The sequence below is a fragment of the Papilio xuthus genome, unplaced genomic scaffold (genome assembly GCF_000836235.2).
Source record: "Papilio xuthus unplaced genomic scaffold, Pxut_1.1 DF825017.1, whole genome shotgun sequence".
In the NCBI taxonomy this organism is placed as follows: domain Eukaryota; kingdom Metazoa; phylum Arthropoda; class Insecta; order Lepidoptera; family Papilionidae; genus Papilio; species Papilio xuthus.
The window spans coordinates 3557945-3585780 of record NW_013533632.1 but is presented as its reverse complement, the minus strand read 5'-3'; the positions used below and the strand labels follow the sequence as shown (position 1 = coordinate 3585780).

Below are 27836 nucleotides of genomic sequence, written 5' to 3'. Positions count from 1 at the left end.
AATGTACATAAAAGGAAAGCATTTACTCGTTTACTCCTACACAAAACTTAAATTTTCAAGGGCCGCTTATCGTTTTGCTGAAAATAAAATTGCTATTTCGTGTTCCCATTAGGAATATTATTATTCTATTTTTTTATCTAATTTGAATAAAACATTTTAGTTAAAGTGCATTTGTGAGCTATCCATTACGATAGATGATTTTTTCGCTACAACCCCTGATTCGAATATATTCGTCAGAGATGTATCTGCGTCGGACATGGATTCAACTCTTGACTTCCTTTTGAATATCAATGGCATGTGATTGCATTCATAGCACTCCTGGAAACAGAAAAAATAGGGTTAATTTTATTCATAATGAAATGTTACGTCAACAATCATCTTTGGCGACTAACAATTATGATCTAATCTATCATAATATGAACATACAAAGACATGAAACTCAAAGAACATCGTAATTCCATATTACGTTTGATAATAATTTATTTTATATTTCGAAGCGAAATAACTATTGGCGTGCCTTGGCCGTAAAATAAGGTGATTGCCGCGACAACACACTTATGACGTCACATCCAGCAATACGTAAACAAGCAGACTAATATATTTTTAATAATTACGAATTCCACACATTACTGATTTTTCACAACTGCCAGACCAAGATTTATACTCGTATTTTCTTCTATTGTATGTCTAACTATGAATCTCCACTATGGAATAATTTGTACAAGAACATATTGTCATCTCTTATATTTATTTGATAAAAACAGAGATAAAAATTGTTTCCGTACAAATGTTACATCAATGGAAGCTCATAGTTACGAGTATAATAATCCAACCAGTAATTTTTCCATCATTCTTTTGTTTCATAAAATGTTCACAGCGCTCTGAAGTCTTCAATTTGGAAGTAATCGAGCATTTCTGCGGTACCCGACGATCTATCATACAACAGACATCAGTCAGGTCAAGTTTCACTCCAGTTCGACAATTGCACGACCAATATCGTCAGTTGGAGTTTTCGAAATCATTAAAACAGTTTCAATAGTACAATTTGTTATTTCCTTTTTATTTATAATTTTGTTAAATAAAGAATTTTTCGAAAAATAGATGAAAAAATAAAAAACGCTATCTTTTTTCTAATTTTAAAATATTGACGTAATACCTTGATTGTAGTAGGTCAGAGAGCGTCAATAGAATGCCGCCAGCTTGCAATTATTATTACTTTACAATGTTTATGATAGAATTTTACTAATTAATCTATTTGAACACGAGTAAATTTCTAGTTCAAATATTGCATAACGTCGTTAAATTAAAATTATTTTATAAATTAAATTGTAGTATCATTGGAATGAAGGTAAGTTTACAGAAATTATCATTAAAATCACAGGCATCTCAATAAATAAACATGTTTGCGGTTGCTTTACCTTCTTTTATAGAGAGAATGTAAGAGAAATAGTCGGTTGAATCGACTCGTTAGTTCCACAATAATCTATGCTTGCATTAAATTGTATTGAATCTAAAGAATCTTATAACCACAACCTTGTTCTTGTTTACTCGGTTATTATATTTTATAACTAAAGTAGAAAATTCTTGTTCGTTATATATGTATTATTTTATCGAAGTTATAAAAAAAATCAAAGTTTGTACTATTTATTAGTATATTACGAATGTTATCTTCAATAATATGAATTGTAATAAAAATTCGATAAGGTCTTCTTAAGTTGCAATAAAAATAAACCTTGAAAATTAAATAAAAATTATGTTTTTATCTAAATAAAGTATTTATAGGGAATGTAAAATAGTTTAAATATTATTTTTAATAATCTTTCAAATAAATATTTGAATGATAATTTGATATCACGCAACGAAAACATTTTGGATCGCTATCGAAAAGAGCTCACCGATGGCTGTTTGTAGTTCACTTGAGTTTTGACATGAGTGCATGTCGTTCGCGGTCCGCGTGTCGTTTGAATTTCCATGAAAATGCATGTAACTCGAACGTACCGATTCCAAGTAGGCTTTCAACAAAATCGATTTAAAGCTCCCGAATGATGTGCTTTTAGTGTTATACTTTTGTGTTTTATTTATTACAAAAATAAAATAATATTGGAATTATTAGTTTATAGACAAAAATAAATATTTGTATTAACGATTGAATTTGTAAAAACATTGTAGTACATAAATATAGACATAGTATAATAAATATTTTTTCTCATAATAACACGTGTATACTTATTTAGAATGATTTTTTAAATAATGACGACAAGGATGACTAAAAGAATGATAATGATTCTATCTTTTTATCCAAGTTTTAACAATGGAAACCCACAGTTACCTAGTATCTCTGTTCTCTCAAAAACTCGAATGAAAAGCAAGCAAAATTTGATCAAAAACTCGTCAGACTATTCGACAAAGGAATCATGGCAGAGGTTAAAATGAAACAAGTGACTATAGTAACAAGCTTTGATAGACAAATAAAACACGGTTTGCCCTATTTAGGTCCTAGCTTTGACTTTTAAGAGACTGGACCTATCAAGCATGCAACTTTCTTGTGTGCACGTTTTGTGTATATTAATTTTAGACATAGTCTGTGTTTAAATTTCAAATTAATGTCAAATGCCAGCATAACATTGACTTGTGTAATCATTACCTCAACCGCCACGAAAATTCACAGATATATATTTGCCTTATCCATTTCTTTATAGTCTAAGGGTCCAAGTCATCAAAGCCTTTACAACGTATGACGTGCATTACTGGAGAGTGCTTCGAGACGGGAACTTTACGCGAAAGGAAAATGAACATCGTGCAAAAAGAAATTAATGTTTCATATAAAATGCATCAAAATTTTATTTTACGGTTATTTCTTTAGTAAACAAACTTCAATAACGCTAAAACACAAAATGAAAAGGAATAAAACATATCTATTGGAAGTGTATTCAAGTTAGTCGGGATTATTGGTATTTTTTATCAACGACTATTTTAATAAATTACAATCAATTTTAAAAATGTGTAAAGTAATAAAATAATCCTAAAAGCTTTATAACACAACTACGAATAATAAGACATACGATATTCCTTCTTTGTTTTCTTTATACGATATAACTTACGACTTAATTTAAACCAATGATTCTATTACAGAGTTTAATTTTTTAGCTATAATGTACATATGTGGTTTGTTTGGTTTATATATAAATATATTTATATATAATTAAACATATATTACGCGATTTAAGCATTGAAAGTCTAGCAAAAAATACACAACTCCCTGAGACACTGTTCGATAGAGCGCTTCAATCAACTTCGATCAGTACATGTTAGAAAAAGCGGAAATATATTAATTACTATACCAAACAAAATATATAACACTTCTACCTAGAAGACTGACTATGCGTTGACATTATTTCTGTAAAAAAGAAAATTAATCTCAAGCAGTTTTAAGATTACCTTGCCAATGTAAGGACCCTTTAGTAATGTTTCTATTCTACCCAAAGACGGAAGCCGTCCGTGCTTAAATAATTTTTAAAACATTATTATATCACGAAATAAGATTCATACGTTTCAGTTATTTGCCATATCTTTCAAGTCTTCGGTAGTATAGTGGTCAGTATCCCCGCCTGTCACGCGGGAGACCGGGGTTCGATTCCCCGCCGAAGAGAACTTTTTATCCTTTTTTTTTTCAAGAAATTGTTTTATTTTTTAGATATTGTTCGGTAATTTTGGAAAACACCCCACCATATTATTCCAGCGAGGGTCGAAGGTAAATTTTCGAATAGAAAATTTGACTAGACAAGTAGTGAATACGTATACTACGTTTTATTAATCATATGAAGAGTTTTCATCTACGAAGAAAATTTGAAAATCAGTTACCAAAGATTTTACTTGTAAATTTCATATTTTACTTTTCTATAGACTTACAAGATTCATTTCTTTATTGAAAACATACATTAAGGGAAAACTGTACAAGTCGGTGTACCTCGGTTATATTAACAACAATAAACATTCTTAAAAAAAAGTAATAACGCTATAAGTAGAGAGACGCTACGCGATATCTCTTACACAAGCTACAAGTGCGTTCAAGAGCAACGGCTATCATATAACATCTTGCTCTTAACGTTTATATTAAAATGCATCTTTACCCCTGAATTTAATATTAAATAAACGATTAAATATACATTCTAATGCTTAAATAATATTTTACGTAATCTTTTATTAATAAGAATTTTGTTAATCTCTACATAGTAATAAAATTAAAGTGTCTGTATGTTATATCTAATAAAAAAATGTATTTCGTAGACATAATGTATATACGTAGCTGATAATGACCAATTTTTATTTCTCTGCCTGTTTATATCTGTCCGCAAATCCGTGTTTGTTCCGTGTAATCTCACTAACTTACCGGAATAACTCCAAATGCATAACAAAAATTCGTTGATTGTTTTGTTATTATTACAAACAATTTAAAGCCAATTCTTAGACTTTCCTATAATTATATTCTTTATATTTTAGTCCATCTACAATGTGTTTTGAGTGAAAAATTCATCGACGAATAATTTCGTAGCAAAACTCGAATATGTATTCAGTAATAATTCCCTAAATATGGCTCTAAATATTAATATTACATTAATAAACTTCTTGAACATAATATTCTGTGTAATTCTATGCTCTAAGCCAATGTAAGTAAGAAAGGGTAACTTAAATTTAATTCTAACAGTAATAAATAAATAGACCGGTCCTACCGTGAAAGGATCTTAGTTCTACACAAAATTGGATTATATCTACCACCGTTCGAAACCTGAAAGTAAACCGAATTAAAAAACATGCCGCAGCTGCAACATTTTTTTAACAAATATTAACACTGCGGTCTAGTTCCACGTATACGTAGAATTTTACGTGCAAATAAAAGACATATTTCGATGGCTCCTATGTAACCATTGGAATACACAATTTTGTGTTTTAAATTAACTTGAATTTTTTTATCATAAGGTGGCAAACGAGAAATGGGCCACTTGAAATCGCTGAAATAGCGAAGTGACCGTTGCCCATAGACATATGCTATTGCATATGCGTTGGCTACCTTTAATCGATGGAGGAGAGGATGCACAGAAAGAAAATATTTAAAATTTATATTATACACATTTTTAAAGTAACGTTATAAAGAATAAGAAAATAGATTTTAGTTGTCTATTTATGTTTATGTTTGATGCGTTTTGATCAATCGTATTTATTTTTAAAAATTACTCTTGGAAAATTTGCGTTTCAAAGATAATTTACGTAGGCGCCATAAAATTTATTTTGGCATATATGTTTAAAGAAATTGATAGATTTTTCTACGGAAAGATGCTCTGTTCATTGTTACTTAAGTAAATAAATACCGGAATAGCTTCTGTTATATTTTCATTTGTTTTAATTTGAAGGTAGAATTAATAAATTAGCTATAAGCTGTATAAAACTTGCTTGGAACAGAGATTGGAGATCATTAAATTTAATAAACCAGCTCGGTTATTAACTCTTAAAGCCTTAATTATTTTTGTAGTCTGCTTTTAACCTTTATTAAAATTTTGCAGGAAAAAAACAAACAGATTAAAAACGGACATGCAAACGTATTTAACCCGGACGTCACATTTAAAGCCGGCTTAAAATGAAATTGATTTAAAGCACTCCAATGGCTGTCATAATCTTTTTATAGCATACTATCTGAACCCGGCATGCGTTGGGTTTCCCAATAGTTTAAAATAATCAATTCAACTAATTTTATTGTACGAGCGAACGTTTGATTTAAAAAGTTTATATTTTATTTTATACATATTTTAAGGCACGAAACAGCCGCAATTATTATAAAAAATACTTACTTAACTTTTCTTTAGTAAAAGCATATTTTAGTAGTCTATTCTTGAAAGATAGATTCCAATATTTACTACTCACTTCATTTATCAAGCAGCGGTGAACACAATATTGATGTAATGTTGATACGTCAAATTTTCGCCTTCGAGCTCTGTCCTCGGGTTCAGGAGGTCCATACTTCGGTCTAGGTTTTAAAACTCCCACCAGATTCTGGAAAGCACAATTGTTATCAAGAATTAATATTTCTTACGCACTAGACTGACTTCTTGCTGGTCTAAGGTCTAAATAGAATAATTTTTATTTAAAAAAAAAAACACGAATTAAAAAATCGACAAATTATTAAACACGTAATTATATTGTTTTCTCTTTTATTTTCTAGTAGAGTGAGAGGGATACGCTGTACTCCTGTAGTAGTGTTTAATTTAAGATTTATTTACATCAATGGTTCTCAACCAGTGGGCCGTGTACCACCAGTGGTCCGTAAAAACGAAAATATGTACCTGACGACCAGAGGTTGGAAATCTTTAATTTCCATCATACAAAATGATGAATTTCCAATATAATTATACTCACATTTCGAACGATAAATTTAGCTATAGTTTTGATTTGAATTATTGTCACAAAACAAAAGGAGAATAGGATCCATGTACTGGCCAATATCATTTGCACTTTTTCCGTTAAATGTATTAAAACATATAATTTGTGGACAATGAACAACTGGAAATAAATAAGAGTAAAATTAAAACAAATTTAAAATAATGTTACGCTAAAACATTTTATATTAAACTCGAACAACATGGTAACAATATAATAGAATTCCACAAAAATAACTCATTCAATTAAACATATTGTGGGTTTCCCGTTGGGCCGATGGGATATTGATCATCGGCCCAAACACACTATATTTTCATCTCTTTCATTCACTTTAATAAATACAAAACTTACAAACGTCAAAATGGGATGCATAGCCCAACATGTAGTCCAAAATTGTGTAGGCTTAAAACCCAGTGAAAATTGAATATCAGTTGAAAGCTTTCCAATACCATACAACCACATAACAATGGCAACTTTAAAACCACCTAGATACAACACGGTGAAGTTTATCCCTTGTATTAATCCTATTAGTTTATGTTTCGAAAGCTGAAAAAGACTAAATACATTCAATTAAAAAGAACATAATAAATTAGTTTTTCATTAACCCTTATTGTGGCAAGATTTCTTTTTTTAAAGAAAAGCAAAAAAAAAAAATGTAAAAAAAAAACTGAGTTAAAAATTATTTTGTAGTGATCGTATATTTTTATAAAGTTGTATGTATGGTATACTATACAAAATGAACATAAGGGTTAAAATTAGAATAATCCCAACTATTACATAGTTTTGTTCATGAATTTTGTATGTTTATTTATTGAAGCCTAGCTCTCATAACATCCAATATAATTAACAAAATGTTGCGCACTAAACTAACAATTTTGTGACAATTTAAAAAGCGTCACTAGCCTAATGGTCAAGGATACGGATTTCCGATCACGAGGTCGGGGGTTCGAATCTCGCCATTCGACTATTGTCATAAACCATATCCCTAGCATTAGAGCTTACTTGGAATGGTGAAAGAAATATTATTAAATTTACAAAAAAAACTGCTAATATTAAAAAATATATATATTACTACGTGAATATTAAACTATTCTAGTTTTTGTTATATTATATTTCATATTATTTTTGATTATTTCATCATCATCAGCTCACTATACGTCCCCACCGAGGGGCTCGGAGCCTACCCTAAGTTAAGGGTGATTAGGCCATAGTCAACCACGCTGGCCAAGTGCGGATTGATTGACTTCACACATATCTTTGAATTTCTTCTCAGATATGTGCAGGATGCATCACGATGTTTTCCTTCACCGTAAGAACCTCGGATAAATGAACATATGTAAATCGTAAATCGAAAAACACATTGGTACATGGCGGGATTCGAACCCAGGATCTGCAGATTGCAAGTCAAGTGACCACTGAGCCACCGACGCACATATTGATTATTTAGGAGTACCAATTTTGAAATAGTAATTCAAATTTAAAATATACATTTTCTTCGAGTTCATTATCCTTACGCCATCTATTAAAAGTAATGTTAAAATTCTGAAAATCTCAAGGAAACTTTGAAAACTTCAAATATATAAATAGGTTTCCGAAATTCATCGACAAACAACTTCAATAATTCTGAAATCCGCTAACTTGCTACGATACCACTACACCTCCATTTAAATAGATTTTCGAGAATTAGAAAATTGATGGATAGCTAATTCATCGAATTGCTAATATAAATAATTACATAATACATAATATAAAGTAACACCTGTATACAGTAAAAAATAACATTCATAGATTTACATGTTATGTTCAAGTTTGAATTCGTTAAAAAAATCTTCAGACAGATGGACGGACAATGATCCTATAAGGGTTCCGTTTTTTTCTTGTGAGGTACGGAACCCTAAAAAGTACTGTATATTTCGTTAAGATGTTAAACTTGATCAAATACAAAATAGATATGAATTAATTTGATATAGTTGGTATCAATTTCAGTATTATTAAAACTTACTCAAACTCTATCCAAAGTATCTTATTCAAATTTCTCAATGTCAATTATTTAGTTGAAATGAAAATGTAATACAATCTCGAAACGTAATTAAGAAATCAGATACTTGTTAACGTCTTACAAACAAAGCTTAGTAAATTATATTGAAATTTTCTCATAATAACTAAGAAATAAAGAGCGTCGGTGGCTCAGGGGTTTAAGTACTTGACTTGTAATCTGCCGGTCCTGGGTTCGAATCTCGCCATGTACCAATGTGTTTTTCAATTTTCTAATTAACATACGTACATTTATCCGACATTCTTTCGGTAAAGGAAAACATCGTGATGCAACCTGCACATATTTGCAAAGGAAATCAAAGATATGTGTGAAGTCAACTAACCCGCACTTGGCCAGCGTGGTTGACTATGGGCTAGTCACCCCTAAATTAGGGTAGACTCCGTGCCCTTCAGTGGGGACGTATAGTGAGCTAATAATATGACTAAGAAATAACTTTTCTATAGAAATCTTGGATCCTTATCTATATTGATGAGGCTTTGCACTTTCGTAATCTAAAATGTACACGCAACTACATTTTTTTTAATAGTCGTCAGAACATTTGCAGGTTATTATTATAAAATCGTTGTAACGTTTTGGTGAGTGTACGAACTGGGTCAAGTTTTTTAAACATCAAGATGCACTATGACCTTTAAATTCATTTTATATAACAAAATTAAAACATTCCATGTTGTTTAAAAACTCTGATTTTAAAATATTAAAAATTCACGCGACTTTTTATTTTATCCAGATTAATATTTTTGAAGCATCTATATGAAATATATTTTTTTTGTAGCAATCATTGTTGATATACAGTATGTAAAAAAGTATAGCTTTCCATAATTATAAACTTTTCTGAAAGCCAGGTGATATATGTATTTTTATAGCTACGTTTGAGAATATTGGGTGTCGGCCAATTTTTAACTGCTCCAACAAAAATGTCCAACTCCATCGATCTTGGAAATATTTTACTTCGGAACACAACTATAAATTTTCTAAACGCCTAACGATCACAACCCAAATATAATTTTTGTTTAATTATACACAACTATACATCGCAGCTTAAGTTTTAGGTAAAACTAAACTAAGCCCTAACTATGAAGACACTAAGTAATGTATGTTTTAATTAAGACAGGACTAGACAAAACATATTTCGAATTACATTCAGACTTTGAATACAATAATAATTTATTTAGAAATAAATTCCTAACCCAATATGAGTGATTAACAGTTCATTTAACTGCAAAATGACACGAAGTAACCACATATATGCTATATTTTTATCAAGTGGTCTAGATATTTTTAAATTTAATTCAATAATAGTACGAAAGTGGACTTGGAAATTGGAAGATAACGAATTTGTTATTTATCTGGAGTTATTGTGAAATTGAAGTCAATGACCGTTTTAAGCGAGGCTCAATCGTTTGTGAAGCTGCAACATATTTAAATGACCATTTCAGTATTCGGACGTAAGTGTGTCAGTCTTCAGTTGACAGTTATTTTCCTCTATAAATATGAGATGATATTCAAATTGAATCGTACTAAGTTGTGCAGTTTGTAGCCTCGCTAACATCACGCCTCATATTAATGCCTGTGGAAATTTACTCGCAACGCTGTGACCTATTTGAGAAGACGACGCAACGTAACATGCATATATCAGACTGTATGTTTTTATTCATTTACCTATCATATCTGCACTGAAACTTTTTAAAGCAAAACAATAAAAGAAATAACAGTTTACGCGTACAGCGTATGAAATCGACTACCATTATTCCGATAGTCGTATCGGCGAATTGACTGACAGCGAAAAGATTCGACCAACATCCTAAGAAGCTCTCGCTAAAAAGTTGGATTAAGCGTCCGATACAAAAGGCGGTAATTTTAGAAACCGCACGCATAGTGAGAAGGTCTCAGTCTCGCCAGCACTGACTGCTGTTTGCTTGAGTCAAGTGATACCGCAACCGATGGTGCCTAATTTTTTTATATGCAATATTTATTACTATTATTATTTAATGAACAAGAGTCTTAATTGAATATGTAAAGAAATAAATATAAAAGCAATCTATAGAATACCACATGTAAAAGACATTTATATCAGAACGATTGATTTCCCACTTTGAAACGTATATACAAAAATATATTTTGGGGGTCAAAGTTCAATTCGTATATACTATTTGTAATAAGAGAACCTGGTATTATATAAATAACAATTACCTTTCATACAATACTGTTCATAAATGAAATATAACAATAGAAAAATAAAACAATAAATGTATAATAACATTGTCTGATAACAATTATTAAAAGAAAAACAATAGATATAAGAAAAGGTAAATCGCGCTCAAACAAACGAACCTCTGTAGTTAATTATTTCAGGGTAAACATTTTAATTTGCTTAAGAGCAATTCGAATTGCCGACAGGGTTATTTTGATTGATCTATTTTTACTGAGCTCATTCAAGAAATAAAGAATAAAACCATCAAGAATTTCGGGTAAAGTGTTGTAAAATAAAACGAGGTTTTACTGTGATTGTACTCGAGGTAACCTTGACATTGACCTTTAATGAGGTAACCATGTTTCCGAACATACACCATTTATGTATTTACAATTTCTCATACACATCAGATATTTTTAATATTTTTTTTATATTTGAAACATTCTTATATTTTTTAAATATTGAATGTTATTATTTAGTTAAATTAAAAGAAAGAAATCCATGTGCACCCTTGCTTTTGCCCGCGACTCCGTCCGCGCTTAAAAAATAGATAGTAGCCGATTCTCAGACTTACTGAATATGCATATAAAATTTCATAAAAATCTGTCAAGCAGTTTCAAAGGAGTATGATAACTATCATTGTGACACGACAATTTTATATATAACTAGCTGTCGCCCGCGACTCCGTCCGAGCGGGATTAAAAATAGATGTTGGCCGATTCTCAGACCTGCTTAATATGCTCACAAAATTTCATGAGAATCGGTCAAGCCGTTTCGGAAGAGTATGGGAACGAAAATTTGTGACACGAAAAATTTATATATCAGTGAAGATAATTGTGTACCCATTTTAATGGAATTGCACGAACAGATAAACGTAAAATTTGATAAGGTAAAAGGTACAGGTGGTGAAAAAGTGCATAAAGCTATTAATCACAAATGAAAAAAAAAATTATGAATAATGGTAAAATTTCAACCAATAGGCGAACACTATTAATCAAGTCACAAAGGTGAATAAACGAGAGAAATGAATATAGTTCGTTATAGGGAAATGAAAACAACTACTATGCCGCCAAAAAGTCTCCGGTGGTCTGCTTTTACTGGAATAGTGCTTTATTTTTGTTGTATAAATCCCGGGTGAGGTTACCCGTAGCGTGTGAGCGATGAAGGCAAAGGTCACAATCGACCGGATGTCTGCCTTTGTCTTGTGAGATAACATTTACCCTGCCCGGCCAATGTTTGTTGACAATGCTCTTGTTTATCGATGCAACATTGAAACTTATACCAACATCATTATACTACAGGGAATTTAATTATAAACTTAATACAACATTATAACGTATTTCTGTTAAGTTATAAATATAAGTAGTAAGATGGTTAAGTTAATTAATTAAGAACGTTGAAGTTCAATTGTTGTTTTAACTTTTATTATAGTTTGAGTTGAAACATTATAAAAGTTTCCTTTTAACTATACCAGAGCGTTAGGCGTTTTTAATTAGTTTGTAATAATGTATTGCGAAAGATTAAACAATTTAATATTATGAGGGAGTGATATAACAGTCAAAGCTAAGATAGACTTATACATAAGCATATATATGCTACGTTTTGCTACGTATGTACATTATATTTTTTGTGCTTATAAATCTTACTTGTTACTTAATATTATAAATGCGAATGTTTGGTTGAATGTTTGTTTGAAGTTATATCCGGAACGGCTCAACGAATTTTGATGACATATGAAACATACGAAAACATAGTCTGGGAGAACACATAGGCTATTTATAAAGTTTTTTTTAATTCCGCACGGATGGAGTTGCGGGCGACAGCTAGTATTATATATAAGATTCTCATATCACAATGTTAGTTACCATACTCTTTCGAAACTTTTTATATACATGCTAAGCAGGTCTGCGAATCAGCTACTATCTTTATTTTAATTCCGCGCGGATGGAGTCGCGGGCGAAAGCAAGTATATACAGTTGTCACCGTAACCCGTCATTTAAAGCAGAAGCGCTTTAAAGCACTTTAACTTATGCAAATTTAATTAATCAAATGTGTTGAGAAACAAGAAATCGTAAATTATAGCAACACCATTCCCTTTTGCATGTAAAATGTTCGACCTTCAGCTACACGCTGGCGCAATGAATTTTTCGCAAAGCCCTTGAATTATTAAAGCGAGTTGACTTGTTTAGAGGAAACGGTTCCAGTTCTAATACACATACGAAGCCGAGCTCGTTCCTTTAACTTTATAATTTAATATATTACGTATTCAATAAACACGGTAAATACATTTTAATGTTAGCGTACAAAAGTTCTCAGGACATAAGTGGGCGTTATCGCCAATTATGTTAGAATTAGTATGAGATTTATGTTGTTCTTTACGCCCGATAGGGGCGCTGCACAAATTTTAATACAAATGTTGTCGATAACGATACCATAGCGATGACAAAAAAACAAATAGCACTTAATAGACATCTCTGCGAAGATTCATCGCTCTCTGAGAACTTTGAACAATAAGAATAGAGTCGTGCTTAACTTTAAAATAAAACATGATGTTTTGTCGCTCGGCATTGCATCACATAAAACTATTTACGTCTTAATTTCTCTGGCTGTTGTACGTGTACCTCCAACGCACGTAACTTTGAGGTTATGTGGCATATTGTCTTTATCTACGCAGCATGGAAAAGCTAACGCAAAGCTTACGCCTCCGCTGTGTTGCGTTGCTTTCTTTTTCGGCGAACTTGTCATAAATGAAATATAAAAGTCATGCAGCAAAATATTTACTTTGCCTTTTCACATTTATAATAGCAATACTAGTTAAATCTATTTAATTTCAGATGAAATTCGAGTGTTGATCTTCATATCACTTTATGCCAAAAGTGAAAAATATTCTGTTTTTTTTCTATGAAATTGATGAATTGTAGAGATTTTTTATTCATTCATATTCTATTGAGAGGATTTTCATATAAGTATTGAAATGAAAAAGTCAAAAGGTACGTACGCGCGCGTGTTTGAAAGGCTGTTTTATGTTAGAAGCGAGTCTCAGTAGAAGCTCGTTATTTTTTTATTAATGTTCCTCGTGGTGCAACTTGAAACCTCTATATTGCTCTCAATACTAGCCGGTGGAAAATTATGCTGACCTTTGATTTTTACCGTCATTTTATACTATGAAGATCGCATAATATAAGAATCTCTTTGTAGAATATCGTGTTGCAATCAGAATGTCGGATGTCGGATCTTGATGCAAATCAAGCGATCGAATCAACTTAGTTCAGACTTGGATTTTTGCAAATGCATTTCCTGTGCTATTCAAATCTCTGATTTCAAAGATTCAAAGGTAAAAATTTTGGTTACATTTTATTTCAAACCTTAAAAACTCCAGTGCAACAAAATAGTTATTTTTATATTTGTCATATGAATGAGTTACTATATGAAAAAAATATACATGTTATAACTATAGATATTTAAAATAAATTACATATATTTTTTTTATAATACGCACAAAATGAAACAAATCAAATTTACTAGTAAAACAGTAGAAAACCGCAGCATACCAAATAATTACGAAGACATGATACATTAAAATTTACTTACAACATAGTTTATTATGAAAATGAAATAAACCAGGTCCGAGAATTTCTTAACGTTGCTTGACAATATTTCCGTCAACATTCCAAATTAACACACTTACGTATATTCTTCGCATTATTTTAAAATAAGTTTAGCTAATTTAATTAGTATACCCATTTTCTTAATCGCTAGTCGAAATTCTTACAAATATTATAAAAACAAATTTTTGGATGTATGCATGGATGGATGTTTGTAAGATGGTATCTCCAGAACGGCTCCATGGATCTCGCTGAAATTTGGCATAGATGTAGAGCATACTATAAAAGAAAACATAGGCTACTAATTAAGTTTTTTTAATTCTGCACGGACAGTGGCGCGGGCGTCAACTAGTGTTTAAATAATTAATTATATTGGAATAATAAGTACGTTGACATACGGTACAACCAAATAGGTAAAGGACTCTTAATATAAGTAGGACTCTTTTGTGTCCTTTAGGGGATTTACCTGGCTTATCAATATCGTAAATCCAAAGTGCTTAGTAATGAGCAGAATATTAATATGTTCTCAATAAGATAACATACACTTATGCCTCCTTCCAATTCAAACCCTTGACCGTAAACAAACTGCTCAATACCAAAAAAAGTTGGTAAATTACAAAATAAAATTATGTATTTTATATCACAAAATCACCTTCATTTTATCACACAACTAGCCATCCCGCGCGACTCCATCCGAGCGGTATTTAAAAAAACTTATTTAGTATCCTACGTATTATTCCAGGCTATGTTCTACATCTATACCTACATAATTTCAGCGAGAATTATGGAGTCGTTCTGTCTATACCTTCTAACATCTATCCATCTATCCATACATATAAACATTCACATTTATAATATTAGTAAGAAGCGAGATTATCACAGAATAACTGAAAAACTGATATAACATAATAGCAGCAACATATTAAATTGGACGTTAACATTTTAGATTTAAGCGTGGAAGCGAAACTAGCTAACTTATAAGCATTTAATAGTGCATACACGGACCGTAGTGGCGTAAATTGTTGTGTAAAATAATTGCACGACCGAGTTGACTCTTCACAAAAGTTGGTCGAGTGGATGAGTCGTATAGTTTTCGTTAATTAGCTCAACGAGGTACCTTCACATTGTTTCTATTTTACTGAACATGGAACAAACCCTAGCACTCGCGTATGCACGCTAACAAGTGCACTGTCTACCGACTGTAAACAATTATGTATTCAATTTTAAAGCACTGGTTTTTTTTTCAGTAAGCTAGTACTTTACCAAGAACTATTTATAATCTAATTAAATATTTACCATAGCCACAGGATACGAGAGGTTGCAACAACAAAAACATAATATTCCCACCATGTACACCACTTTCACTGAACGAAATTCATTATGCAAAAGCTTCGATATCGTCAGCGTCAAAATTGCCTGAAAAAAATAATCGTCAGTTTTAAATCAAATATTAATTAAAGTGGTGGGGGCACTAACGCGTCCTAGATAAACAAACTATTTTTACAGTTAAACTTATATCAGAAGTCCTAGGTTCGAAATCTCTTCCGGGGAAGATGACAACATAGCGTGGTCCCGGGTTACTATATTGTTTGAAGGTATGAGGAAACAGATTTCCTTACCGGGACCCCATACATTGATGTAGGGGTCCCGGTTCGTTCCATTGGAGATCTCGGGACCCTTACAGTCACTTGACGATGGTCATCGAGGGGGTTTTAGTGAAAAGAAATTTCACATAACCCTGTCTTTCCCTCGCAAAGGCAGGGTACACTTTTGAAAATTTCTCCCGGATACTCAAAGAAAAGATTCTAAATCTCTAATTTTTGATTACACAAAAAAAACTATATATCATTCCGTTTTATCAGACTTTTACATTATATCTAATTAAATAAATAAAAATATTTTATTGAGGTTATTTAATAATTCGCATTTGATAGCTGCCAGTCTCATCCCTTGGGTATTGAAATAAAACGTATATTTGTTTTGTTCAATAGCTTAATACGTTGAGTACAGTGGACAGAAGACCCCCAAGGGATGTAGTAAGAGGCAACAAAACGATTCGGTAACTTACAAAAACTATTGTTTCATTTATTTTTTCTTTATTTACTTGTAATAAACATATAAATGCACGTGCACATGTAAATAACCATGGGTGGTTATCGCATATCGTATCAAATTTATGGATGGATTAAGAAATATTTACTAATATCATAAATGCGAAAGTTTATTTTGACGGATGGACAGATGGATGTTTGTTAGAAGGCATCTCCGAAACGGCTCAACGGATCTTGATGAAACTTGGCATAGATAGAAAAGATAGTCTGGAAGAACACATAGGCTATTATTTTTATTAATTACCAGCGGACGGATCTAAGGGCGACAACTAGTATTTCCTAAAGTACAATATTACTTAATTTATATTTACTATATTTATTTACTTATTATAAATATTAAATATAGATATTATTTAACTTACAATGAAAGCCTTTAGCACTTTTATATAAAAATGCAATCGGCTTCTAGTTTTAAATAAACTTTTATTGTCAGCTTAATAAGAGCTTTGTGTTACAATGGATCTTACAAAGTATGAATGATGGAAGAGGGACAATTTTAAAATTAACTCTGCTACTAGAAGAGGGGCCGAGACTGACAATAATAGGAACTATATAGTTCGTTGTAAAAGAAGATAGCCCAATGTACGATGACCTCTTTTGTGTTTCACTTAATAGCCGAGTATACATTATTGTCTAACGACATTTATTTATCGCTAGAAAGAAAGAAAATGCTCTATGGAAACTACAAAGAAAATTAATTCAATGCTGTCACTGATAAGGTTAATGGTAAATTATACAATTAGTTACCATCGTTTAGAAAAATTACTATTAAAACCATCTATAATTTATCCCTTCTTTTCGAATTTATGCCTCAAAGAGCTGCTTTTTATTTAACTTACTAATATTATAAATGCGAATGTTTATATGGATGTGATGTGGATGGATGGGTGGGCTACACTTATTAAGTTTTTTTATATATCCACGCGGACGGAGTCGCGAGCTACAGCTAGTTTTTAATAGAAATGTTAAATTGCTATTTCTTATTGGCCTCAACCCAGTCATGTGGGTTGGCACAAGATTTTTAAAAACCTTAAGATTTTGGCTTTTTGCTATGGCCGGTCACCTGCCTGCCGCCAACCCTACTCGAAAGGAATTTTAAATACAATCTAGAATATAAAAATACATCAACAACAGACATAAATAATTAAACGCTATAAATAGAACACAATTTTAGGCTACTACCGTGGTACTGTCATTATCAACCTGCCCTTATCCCTATTGAGGGTCGGCACAGTATGTACTACTCCACCATACATCTCTATCAGCCGTCATATCTTCACACAGTCATTCCATATTTTTTTTGGTCTTCCTCTACCTTTGTAGCCACCCAAATTCTCATTACTTTTTTGCTTATATCATCATCATCCATCTCTCATCACCTCTATATTAAATTTTAAATTATTACTAAGATTAAGATGAAACTTACCAAATAGGCGCTTAATGAGCACATTACACTGAGGAATATGTAGATTGTAAAAACTTTTTGCACATGCAAAAATTCTGAACTCAGTGGTAGTACAACAAACAGTAGATAGTGGGATGTGATCTCTGTGTTATCTCTAATACATACAGTCAATGCCTGATACAGTACACGTACTATAATAGATCTTGCTAAAGCGAACGTTGTGAAAATTATTCCAAATATCACCACAGCATTATCGATCATAGTGTGAGGGGACATAGTGCCAAAATCGTAAACACCGACCAGTCCAATGCCAAACGCAAATGTTATGCGGTCGATCGCTGACGTCTGAAAAGGAGATTGGCCTCGTTAATAAATCTTACTAATATTATCTTACTTCTAACTAATATTACAAAATACGAATGTTTGGATGTATAGATGTTTGTTGGAAGGTATCTCCAGAATGGCTGCATGAAGTTGAAATTTGGCATAGATGTACATAGCTTGGAAGAACGCTAATATGAGTCGCGGGCTAGTACAATAATACAATAAAGAAAATGTATGAAATGCTTAGTTTCATTTCCTAAATACAACAAGATTTATAACAGAGAAGTTACAAGTTTCGACCGGGTATACAAAACAAAGATAAAATCAATGTATTAGTTACCAAGTTTTATTATTGTATAAAATAAAATTATAAAATCGTACGAAATGAAAACTAAAAGCCGCAATATCAAAATGCAGCAAAGCGACTATGATCGTTTGTGCAACTTATATCACATAAATCGAGTTTACTTGGATTTATGCGGAAAATTTGCGTTAGCCGGTACTTCGCAGACGTTGAAGCTCGACGTATCTTTTGAAGTAAATGTTGGTTAAATAAAATGCTATAAACAAGTTTTCTTTTGGTTTTATTTTAAAATATAAAGGCATAAAAGCAAAATTTTTCAACAGATTAGAGATAGTAGAAAAGTTTGTCTGTCTGAAAGTAACTCCAGAACGACTGAACAGATCTAGATGAAATTTGGCATACATATAGAACATAGTCTGGAAAAACACATAGTCTAATAATTAAGTATTTTTAAATACGCGTAGACGGAGTCGCGGGCTACAGCTAGTTGATAGATTCCATTTAATTTCATTTTAAATGAAAACTTTAATGATTATACAACTGTCAATTACAATTATTTTATTATAAACAGCGCTTTGATTGAAGAAGTTCGCATAAACGACGCTTATTAGATTCTCTTTGAGCACGGAAACGGGCGTAGATATCAATTTCATAGTATTAATAAACATTCTGATATATTTTACCTTCAACGTCTGCAACGAGCACTTTAACTTCATCTAAATAATTAAAGTTGAGTGAAATGTCTTAATAATTCAATTAATGGTGTTACTTATAGTAAATCACAACTAAATAAGGAATAATTTTTAAACAAATAATGCAATTGTAAGTTTGAAGATACTTTAGTTTTATGTGCTTGTACATTAGGGAACATACCCATACTACATGACCTATTTTTTTAGTTATTTTGACCTCTCCCTCCCCTCGGTGACCACTCGTAGTAAGTGCCAAGACCCCCTTTACTTTTTTCGTAGTAATTCATAATTATGATTTTTAATCATGTCACAGGCAAAAATTGATAAATAATCTGGCTCATACTCTTCTTTATAGCATAAGACTGCATGCCTATTTAAATTACTAGTGAATTATGTATTATGAAAAATAACAACTAACGACTACGTGACAAAAACCTGAGCCCCACCCCCACCGACTGACCGTAGTATTGTAACGGGTCACGTACTATGGGTACGTTCCCTTAGTAGCTTTCGGCCGCGTCCGACCAAAAAAAACCTTAATACCTAGCCTATGTGTACTTCCACACTAAGTTCTACATCTGTGCCAAATTTCATTACATTACATGGATATCGCTGAAATTTGGCGCTGAAATAGATATAGAATATAGTCTAAAAGAACACATAGACTACGAATTAAGTTTTTTAACCCCGCGCGGACAGAGTCGCAGGTGATAGCTAGTTTTACATAAATCAAAAGAGATTCAGATCACACAAACTACACTAAAATGGACAGCAATTGAGAGATTTGAATTCAGTATAAGACGATGCAGAATCAACACAAAATGAGGCGACTGTAGATATAGGCAATGGAACGGATCTGACGCAAACTAGCACAGAGAAATGTGAATTACAAGGCGACGAATTCAGACTCGAGTACATTGCACTCCAGAATGAATTGTGCCGTAGATAGAAACGGTCCTTTTAAATCACAAAGAAGGATGAACGTTTCCCTACTTCACGGAAAGTCGCTTCAACGATTTTTCATTTGTAATAGTGAATTATTTAATTCCTTTTAAATTGACTATTGCATTGTGACTTACCATTTGACTATAATATTATATTTAATTAGATGAAATAAGAATATAATATATTAATATAAATTAACAAAATACAGTTGCGTCGCATGTTCAATCGTCTTTTTTAAAACAATTTCGTACTTGACATCGCATTAAAAATACAACTTTACATTTCTTTTAAAAAAAGGACTATGATGTTACAAGAATATCTATACAATGAATACATTAAAACGATGTACGCAAATAAATATATTTCTTATCATAAATAAAATAATAACAATTCCTATTCAGTAAAATGACTTACGTATACTCGAGGCGCTGTGGCATCAAACATTTGACTAATGGCATTCGTGAAAAAGTATTCCGTATAAAATAACGTGAATAATAGAACGAAAACTGTTGAGAATGTCCTCCATAGCGTTGATATTCTGACGAGCTGGAATGAGCAAACAAACTTTATTTCACGGTTAGCTCATATTCAGTGTTTTTCTATTAACTTTGTCCACGTCTTTGCTAAACTATTTTTATGTTGAGTATGCGAGTCTATAACTCTATTTCCTTTATGACAATTTTAATGCAATTTAAATTAAAAAAATGTGTACACCCACAAACAAATTTTGGAAAAAAATCTATATATCTATATAATCGAAAGTCGTGTTAGTTACACTATTTATAACTCAAGAACGGCTTTACCGATATGGCTGAAAATTGGGGAGAAGGTAATTTAGAGCCAGGAGACGGACATAGGATTTTATTCCTTTTATTTTCGAATTTATGCCTTGAAGAGTTGCTTTTTATTTAACTTACTAATATTATAAATGCGAATGTTTAGATGGATGTGATGTGGATGGATGGCTGGGTGGGGTACACTAATTAAGTTTTTTTATATATCCACACGGATAGCGTCGCGGGCGACAGCTAGTATAATACATAAGGCATGAGTATTAGTATAATACTATATGAAAATAGTGTATTCATGACATCAATTTAATAAACCAACATAGTTTTAAAACTTTACTATTTGAGTTCCTAAGACCAAAATGCCCTTTAAAACATGCTTTGTTTTTTATAATGACTGATATTTTTGTCTCAGAAACCAACGTAGAATAACGTATTATCTTATTCAGATTAATTAATTAATTAAAGAACGTAAACCTGAAAAAAGTTACCTTAATAAGAGTTGTGTCTGTCATAGTGGCTAAAAAAAAATTTATGATCCAAACAAGAGTTATAACAAACAGTCTTGAAGTTAATTCATGTTTGTCGGAATTAAAATACGAATCGCTGAAACATTGAATTATAATAATGATCAGAAGAAAACAAAATGAAATCATCATTCACCATAATAAGAATTCTTAAATTCACGAAAACTTGGATATAATTAACATAGCTCTTTAATCGTAATATCCAATAACTTTGACATATTATATAGAAAACACCTCAGTTACATATCAAATGATAAATAAATGTCAAACATTTCCATATCAATAAAAGTTATTTTCACGTTTAAGAAGAACCTTCAAAAGTTTCTTAGAAAGTTAATTCACAAAATATAATATGATCCGTAAAGATCAAAGGATGGGTACAAAGTAAAAGTTAGAAATGACAAATTATTATAACGAAAGGAACATTATTGCTCGTTTCCACGGTGCGTGATTCTGTGGACAGACGAAGACAATGAATACGATGCATACCGACTTAGTTTTGAACTTTGAGCTGAAATATTTAATGTCCGTGGTTGTCGACCGTGCTGGTCCAGAGAAGCAAACACCTTAAAACGCGCCCCTTAATTTTGTACAACTCATTGGGACGTTATTTGCTTTACATATAAAAAACTTACTGATAATTGACACTGGCAGACGTTTCGTTTAAGTTTGTCTGGTTATTCATTCTACAATTGAGAATAATATTAACGGTAGGCACACAAATCCGATGGTGTTTGTTGCACTTTGACCATGGCGGGATAAAGTGGAACCCGGCGAAGAAATAACGTATTGCATCTGCTAAGTCACCTGCTAACTAAACATTAATCAACAATTAAAGTCGAATAATAAAAACGACAAACGAGGAGGTAAGCTGCTTCTACAAAATCTTTACTCCGCAACTATGAGACTTAAAAGAAACCTCTCATAGCATTGAGAAAATTATAATGCCATAATCTCTTTCTCCCTCTTGTTCTCTTTTCCTCTCTCTCTCTCTCTCTCTCTCTCTCTCTTATTCTCTATTTATATATATGTCTGATAAAACTAAGATCACATGTATGATAATCTTTTAACTGTACCATACCAACACTTCCAACAATCAGATCCTTCATTGGTGTGGTTTCAAAAAATATTTCAAGTTAAATGTAAGGCTTACAATAATATTCCAAAGCAGTGATTGCAGCACACAGCCCATATGAATACCCCTCAATAAAGGGTTCAAATATTGATAACAATCGATTCTTCTTGTATATTGCTTGATGAATAAATCCATAAACATATAAGTTATACCCATTGTTATTTCCAGAAATATGAAATCGACAATTTTAACTGAAAGTCCAGGTTTATTATTCTTAGCATATATTTTTTTTATTATATAATATAAGGTGGCAAACGAGCGAGCGGCCACCTGAAATCGCTGAAATAGCGAAGTGACCGTTGCCCATAGACATACGCAATTGCCTATACGTTGCCTGCCTTTAATCGACGGAGGAGAGGATGCACAGAGAGAAAATATCTTCCCTTTCCATGCATCCTCTGATCCGGAAAGTCCACTTTCACTTCCCCACCTTTCCTTATAAGAAAAACGGTGGGATTTTCTTATAATATTAACACAGTAATATTGTTATAGCAGAAAATAAAAATGTTGCTTATCCCGTATTTAGACCTACTGAAATCATTATACTTTGCTACTAGAAAGTTACTTTCATCAGTTCGCAATGATTTTTTTTGTCTAGTAATGCAATCATTAGTTTTATAAAATAAGGAACACGTACCTCGATCGTATAACACTTTTGAGAATATATCAAAATTATAACTTGAAGAAGCAACCGAAAACGCAAGGAAAACGAATTGTTTTATACTGTCCCATCGAAAATGTTTGTGTACATAGCTGTCCTGTAAATAATATGATACAGTCAATTCTTAACAGTCAGGCAGCGAGGGCGTATCTTGATTTTTTCAAATGCTCCAAAACTGGTTTTGTCGATAATTCCCATTTCTTCAACCACGTAAGGACGAATATGCCTAATTGCTCTACTTTTCACGCATTTTTATAATTTGAATTTAGAATTATCTATTCTAAAATTTAAACTCTTAATGATACCAAAAACCAGCCATAGATAAATCAAAACACTACTTGCCAGTATTTTAATAAAAAAATTGGACAATAGATTGATAAGCTTTGGAATAAACAGAAATATTTTTTACTGATACCCCCAACTAGAACTAGCTTAGATGAAAGGGCATTGGACTATAAACTTACGCTTTTATCGTGTACAGAAGAAGTACTTATGTGTAAATCAGCACCGGTCATATCTGCAAAATTATCAGGTACTCTGTAAAAAAAAAAAAGTCTTTACTATTCTGCTTATCTCTCACAGTAAATTATGGTTTACACGTATCGTAACTCGTGCGTAAATTTAGTTATCAATTAGCCTTATAAATATAAAACAGAAAGGTAATGTGAAATGATTTAATTTATATTATTAATCATTAGTTAGGAAAATGTTTCAAACGAGATGCCCTGAAATAAGCTTCTGAGAAACACTTTACATTGCTTAAATAATTTTCTTAGTAAAATTAAGACAAAACTCGAGGCCAATAACATCACATTTAATATCAAATGTATTTCAGAGTTCGTTGCCTTAATTAAATAGCAAAGGTGAATTCGAAATATCAATATGTAAGCACATACCAATCAGTAGCATGCAAATGTTTGCTTCAAATTCGAGTCTGCATCGAGTTAGAGGAAACGAGAGAATACGAGGGAATTTTGCATTGATATTTCCACACCAAAATATCATAAACTAACCATGAAAATTGAGTTATATATTTTCCTACCAATTAAATCTAACTCTACTAATTAGAGTAACTAATATAAGTACTACGACATTGTTATAAAGATACGAAGTAGACTAAAATTGTTTCGAAAGTGCCTAAAAGTCATACTCATATTTCTTTGTCTTTTTCGAATAGATAAATCACTTAACTTCAATGGCTGTGTACTTCTCGTTTGTGTTAAAAAAAAACATTATTTTAGAGATTAATAAGTAAACATCTTTCATCAATTGTATGCGTATATAAATATAAATACGTTTAAATATATAAATATTTTAAATTCAACGAAGCGAACGTTTCTTTTCAAATCGTCTCTCAACGAGCGCCTACCAAGTTCAAATACACATGAATTGACAGCAATCCGGACGATATATTTGCTCCGGAAATATTCTATTGCACCGCGCCTTCAATGAGATATTTGCTTTTGCCACCGTGCTTCCGGATTTGAATTTTTAAAAATTCTATCTTCCTTGCCGAGTGCATACCTTCATTTTATTCTACAACTTTAGATGCTTGAATGTAGGGCTCTCAGCAATCTCTAGACGATGACATCGTTGACTTGAATAAGTCAAACTTTATAAGCAAGCTCTTTCAAGAGAATAACCCTAATAAAGCGGTTTGCAGTTTTAATTTTGTAACGTGATATTTGTCGTCATTTTATTATAAACAATAATTAAGTTATTTTAAGTTGTTAAATTCCCCACTATAACCTCTCGTCTCGAATCGGTCAAAACAGACTTTAAATAAACGTGTTAAAATGTGTGCTGCTGCTTAACCGGACCGGACTTTAATCTAAAACGTCCAGGTTCGTTTATCGCCATGTACATGTCTTTTCAATTTCTTATGTCCATTTATCCGGAGTTCTTATGATGAAGGCAAACATCATGATGTGACCTGTTTATTTCGGCAAAGAAACTCTATGTGTGAAGTCAACCAACCTACCCTGGGCCACCGTGATTGACTATAGCCTTGTCACACCTAAAGATCACCTGAATCCTCCGAGCCCCTCAGGCGTATACAAACGCTGATGCGTTAAAATATGAGAAATTAGTTGAATTTCAAATACGGGATATTCTATTTCTGATGCCTAATAATTATAATTATAAAAAAATTTCAGCCATGATGTTTTTTATTATAAAAAAAAATAAAAGCAACATTAAAAACAAGTTACACGTAATAAGAAGAGTATTTAGTCAAAGATCGAAGAACGCAAAGTAAAGGTTTTCAAATTATAGGGAGCAGATAATTTGCAGGTTCTACTTTTTTATAAGAACAATTAACTTAATTATAAAGGCGTTAAGCACAAAAGAATAGATTAAAAAAAAGAAAAATCATTCACTGAATGATAATGAAGTTGAAATACAGTTGTAGTTTTTTGAATATAATATGAAGGGACTTATTATATTTATTTAAATATTTTGATATTAATTTAACCTTTATATTGCAGTAAATTTATTTTATATAGATATTTTTTATTATTGAAAAGACCTATTCAACATATCTGATTACAAAATCAACATAATCTCTTTGTTTTAGAATTACTCACGACGTAGATTAAACTTTTTACCTGACAACAAACGATTTTTCTACTTGTAGTATATTTGCTTTTGAATCAGTTCAAATACAGCGCTCGATTCTCTGGACTTATGGCTAAGGGCTGACATACACGGACTACTTCAAGAAAACGAAACTCGCAGCTTCAAGTCGGCGATCTATAAGTATTTGATGTTCAGTATACAAGGATATTAGTAGCCGCTGTTTATTTACAATATATTTGTACACATTGAACTTTAATATAGTATTTATGTGTGAATTTATGTGTGAAGTGGAAGGTGTAAGGCTTACAAATTACCTCCTCTGTATATGATATGGTTTAGACGCAATTGTATTTTGTAAGAAAAAACCCCACTTTGAGCAATTTTTATTCCTCAAATAGTTTGTACGGAAGCTTCTTAAAGAATTATCTTTCTTTAGTATGTACTTTCCAAAATATTCGTAGGAGGATTACGATTGAAAATGAATTGTATAAAATACTTACCTAATTCGACATAGTATTTTATTGATATTTATTAAACGCCGTGAAGTTTAAACTTAATTTAACTTCGAATTATTCTTTACACATTCATCAAAGAAAGTAATAAAATATTTTCTAAACATAACAAGTATTTTTAATAACTAACCGTCTAAAATAATGCTTTGACATATCGCAATGTAATGTCATGATATTTATTCAGGCATTGTCAAATTGTGATCAATAGACATTCTTTTTTGTTTCAAAAAGTTTTATAAATGCATACATTATAAATATTGACCACTATAGGTATGGACAGGTCGTTGCTTGAAACGACAGCTTTGACTTAATTATGACTTAAAAACTCCTCCTGGCGTTACCAGTTAAATCTATATATTTTTAGTTCCAATACTCACCACCCATTCCACTAGCTATCATCGGCACCAAAATGAAAAATATAGACGCAAATACCACGATTTGTGGCTTCTACGGTGGATTGCATAAGTTAATAATTAAGCTATGTTAGTCGTTTTAAAAATGCGCAAACAATCTGTAGACTTTTTTTACGGAGCAAAAAGTTATCTGATCCAGTGTGCATAAGTCAAACTAAATTATGATAGCTCCCTAGCGACCTCATAAACGTCTAAAAAGTTTCACAGGTTACTTGCCTAAACAAAAAGTTTCATAAGGATCTTGTCGCAGTCGGATAATAAGTAAACTAACAATGTCATCTTGACTGCGACATATTTTGGCCAATAAGCGGCAGATGCAATTTTAATGTTGCCATTTTCATAACAAATAATACTTTTCTTCTTTAATATATCTCTGCTCTTTTATATTCTATGTACATTTTACGTATTTTCTGACAGAACTAAACGCGATAGCAGCGCCTCTCTTTCAGCTTGTCAGGTCAGCTTGCCAAACTATTTTATATAAGTGACCGTGGAACTTCACTGTAGACACTGGTTTTAAGAAATACTATCATCTCTTTCATTCTTTTGGATTAAATAGAGACGATAATATGCATAAGTACAAGTGTCACTGCAGTCAAAATCCTAACAATCAATGTGTGTGTGTTTCTGCCTTATGCATTCGTAAACCACTGTATAGATTAAATGAAAGGAAGGGTGATATAAAGACTAGAGAAGGTTTGAGTTGTAAAATAAGAATGTATTTCAGATTGAATAACATTTTGCTTTGAATGTCAGATTGAAATATGAAACTTTACTTTTTTCTTCTTGTGCCGTAGCATCGCATGCAGCATTCGGGATTACATTCGGCTGTCTACCCAGGTGAAGCTTGGGGAAGATATTTTAGTATTTATATTACAATAAAGTTTTATATGGTTTATAAAATATTTATATCCATCATGATTTTTCACTCTAGTTTTCAATTGTTTTATAATTTAGATAGCAAATATAATAGCCAATCAAAATAAGTTAACCTGTAACTGTATCATCGTCATCATCTGCTCACTGTACGTCCACACTGAGGGAGCACGGAGCTTAAGTAAGACTTAAAAGTGACTAGGCCATAAACAACTACTCTGGCCAAGTGCGGGTTGGTTGACTTCAGACATATCTTTGAATTTCTTCGCAGAGATGTGCAATTGC

General features: G+C 31.8%; 1 protein-coding gene and 1 non-coding gene across 2 annotated transcripts; one reads left to right on the top strand and one right to left on the bottom strand.

The window, feature by feature from the left end:
- Positions 1-26408, bottom strand: LOC106126168 (sodium-dependent nutrient amino acid transporter 1). Its single transcript, XM_013323656.1, has 13 exons — positions 26251-26408; positions 23638-23710; positions 23150-23270; positions 22531-22703; positions 22013-22191; positions 21342-21456; positions 20477-20608; positions 17819-18142; positions 15578-15697; positions 6781-6975; positions 6409-6552; positions 5917-6045; positions 1-318 (listed from the first exon to the last, which is right to left on the bottom strand). The coding sequence occupies exons 2-13, from the start codon at positions 23686-23688 to the stop codon at positions 157-159; spliced, it is 1845 nt and encodes a 614-aa protein (XP_013179110.1). The 5' UTR covers positions 23689-23710; positions 26251-26408; the 3' UTR covers positions 1-156.
- Positions 3578-3649, top strand: TRNAD-GUC (transfer RNA aspartic acid (anticodon GUC)). The gene has a single exon. It is a non-coding gene; the product is annotated as a tRNA-Asp (tRNA).
- Positions 26409-27836: the final 1428 nt, after the last annotated feature.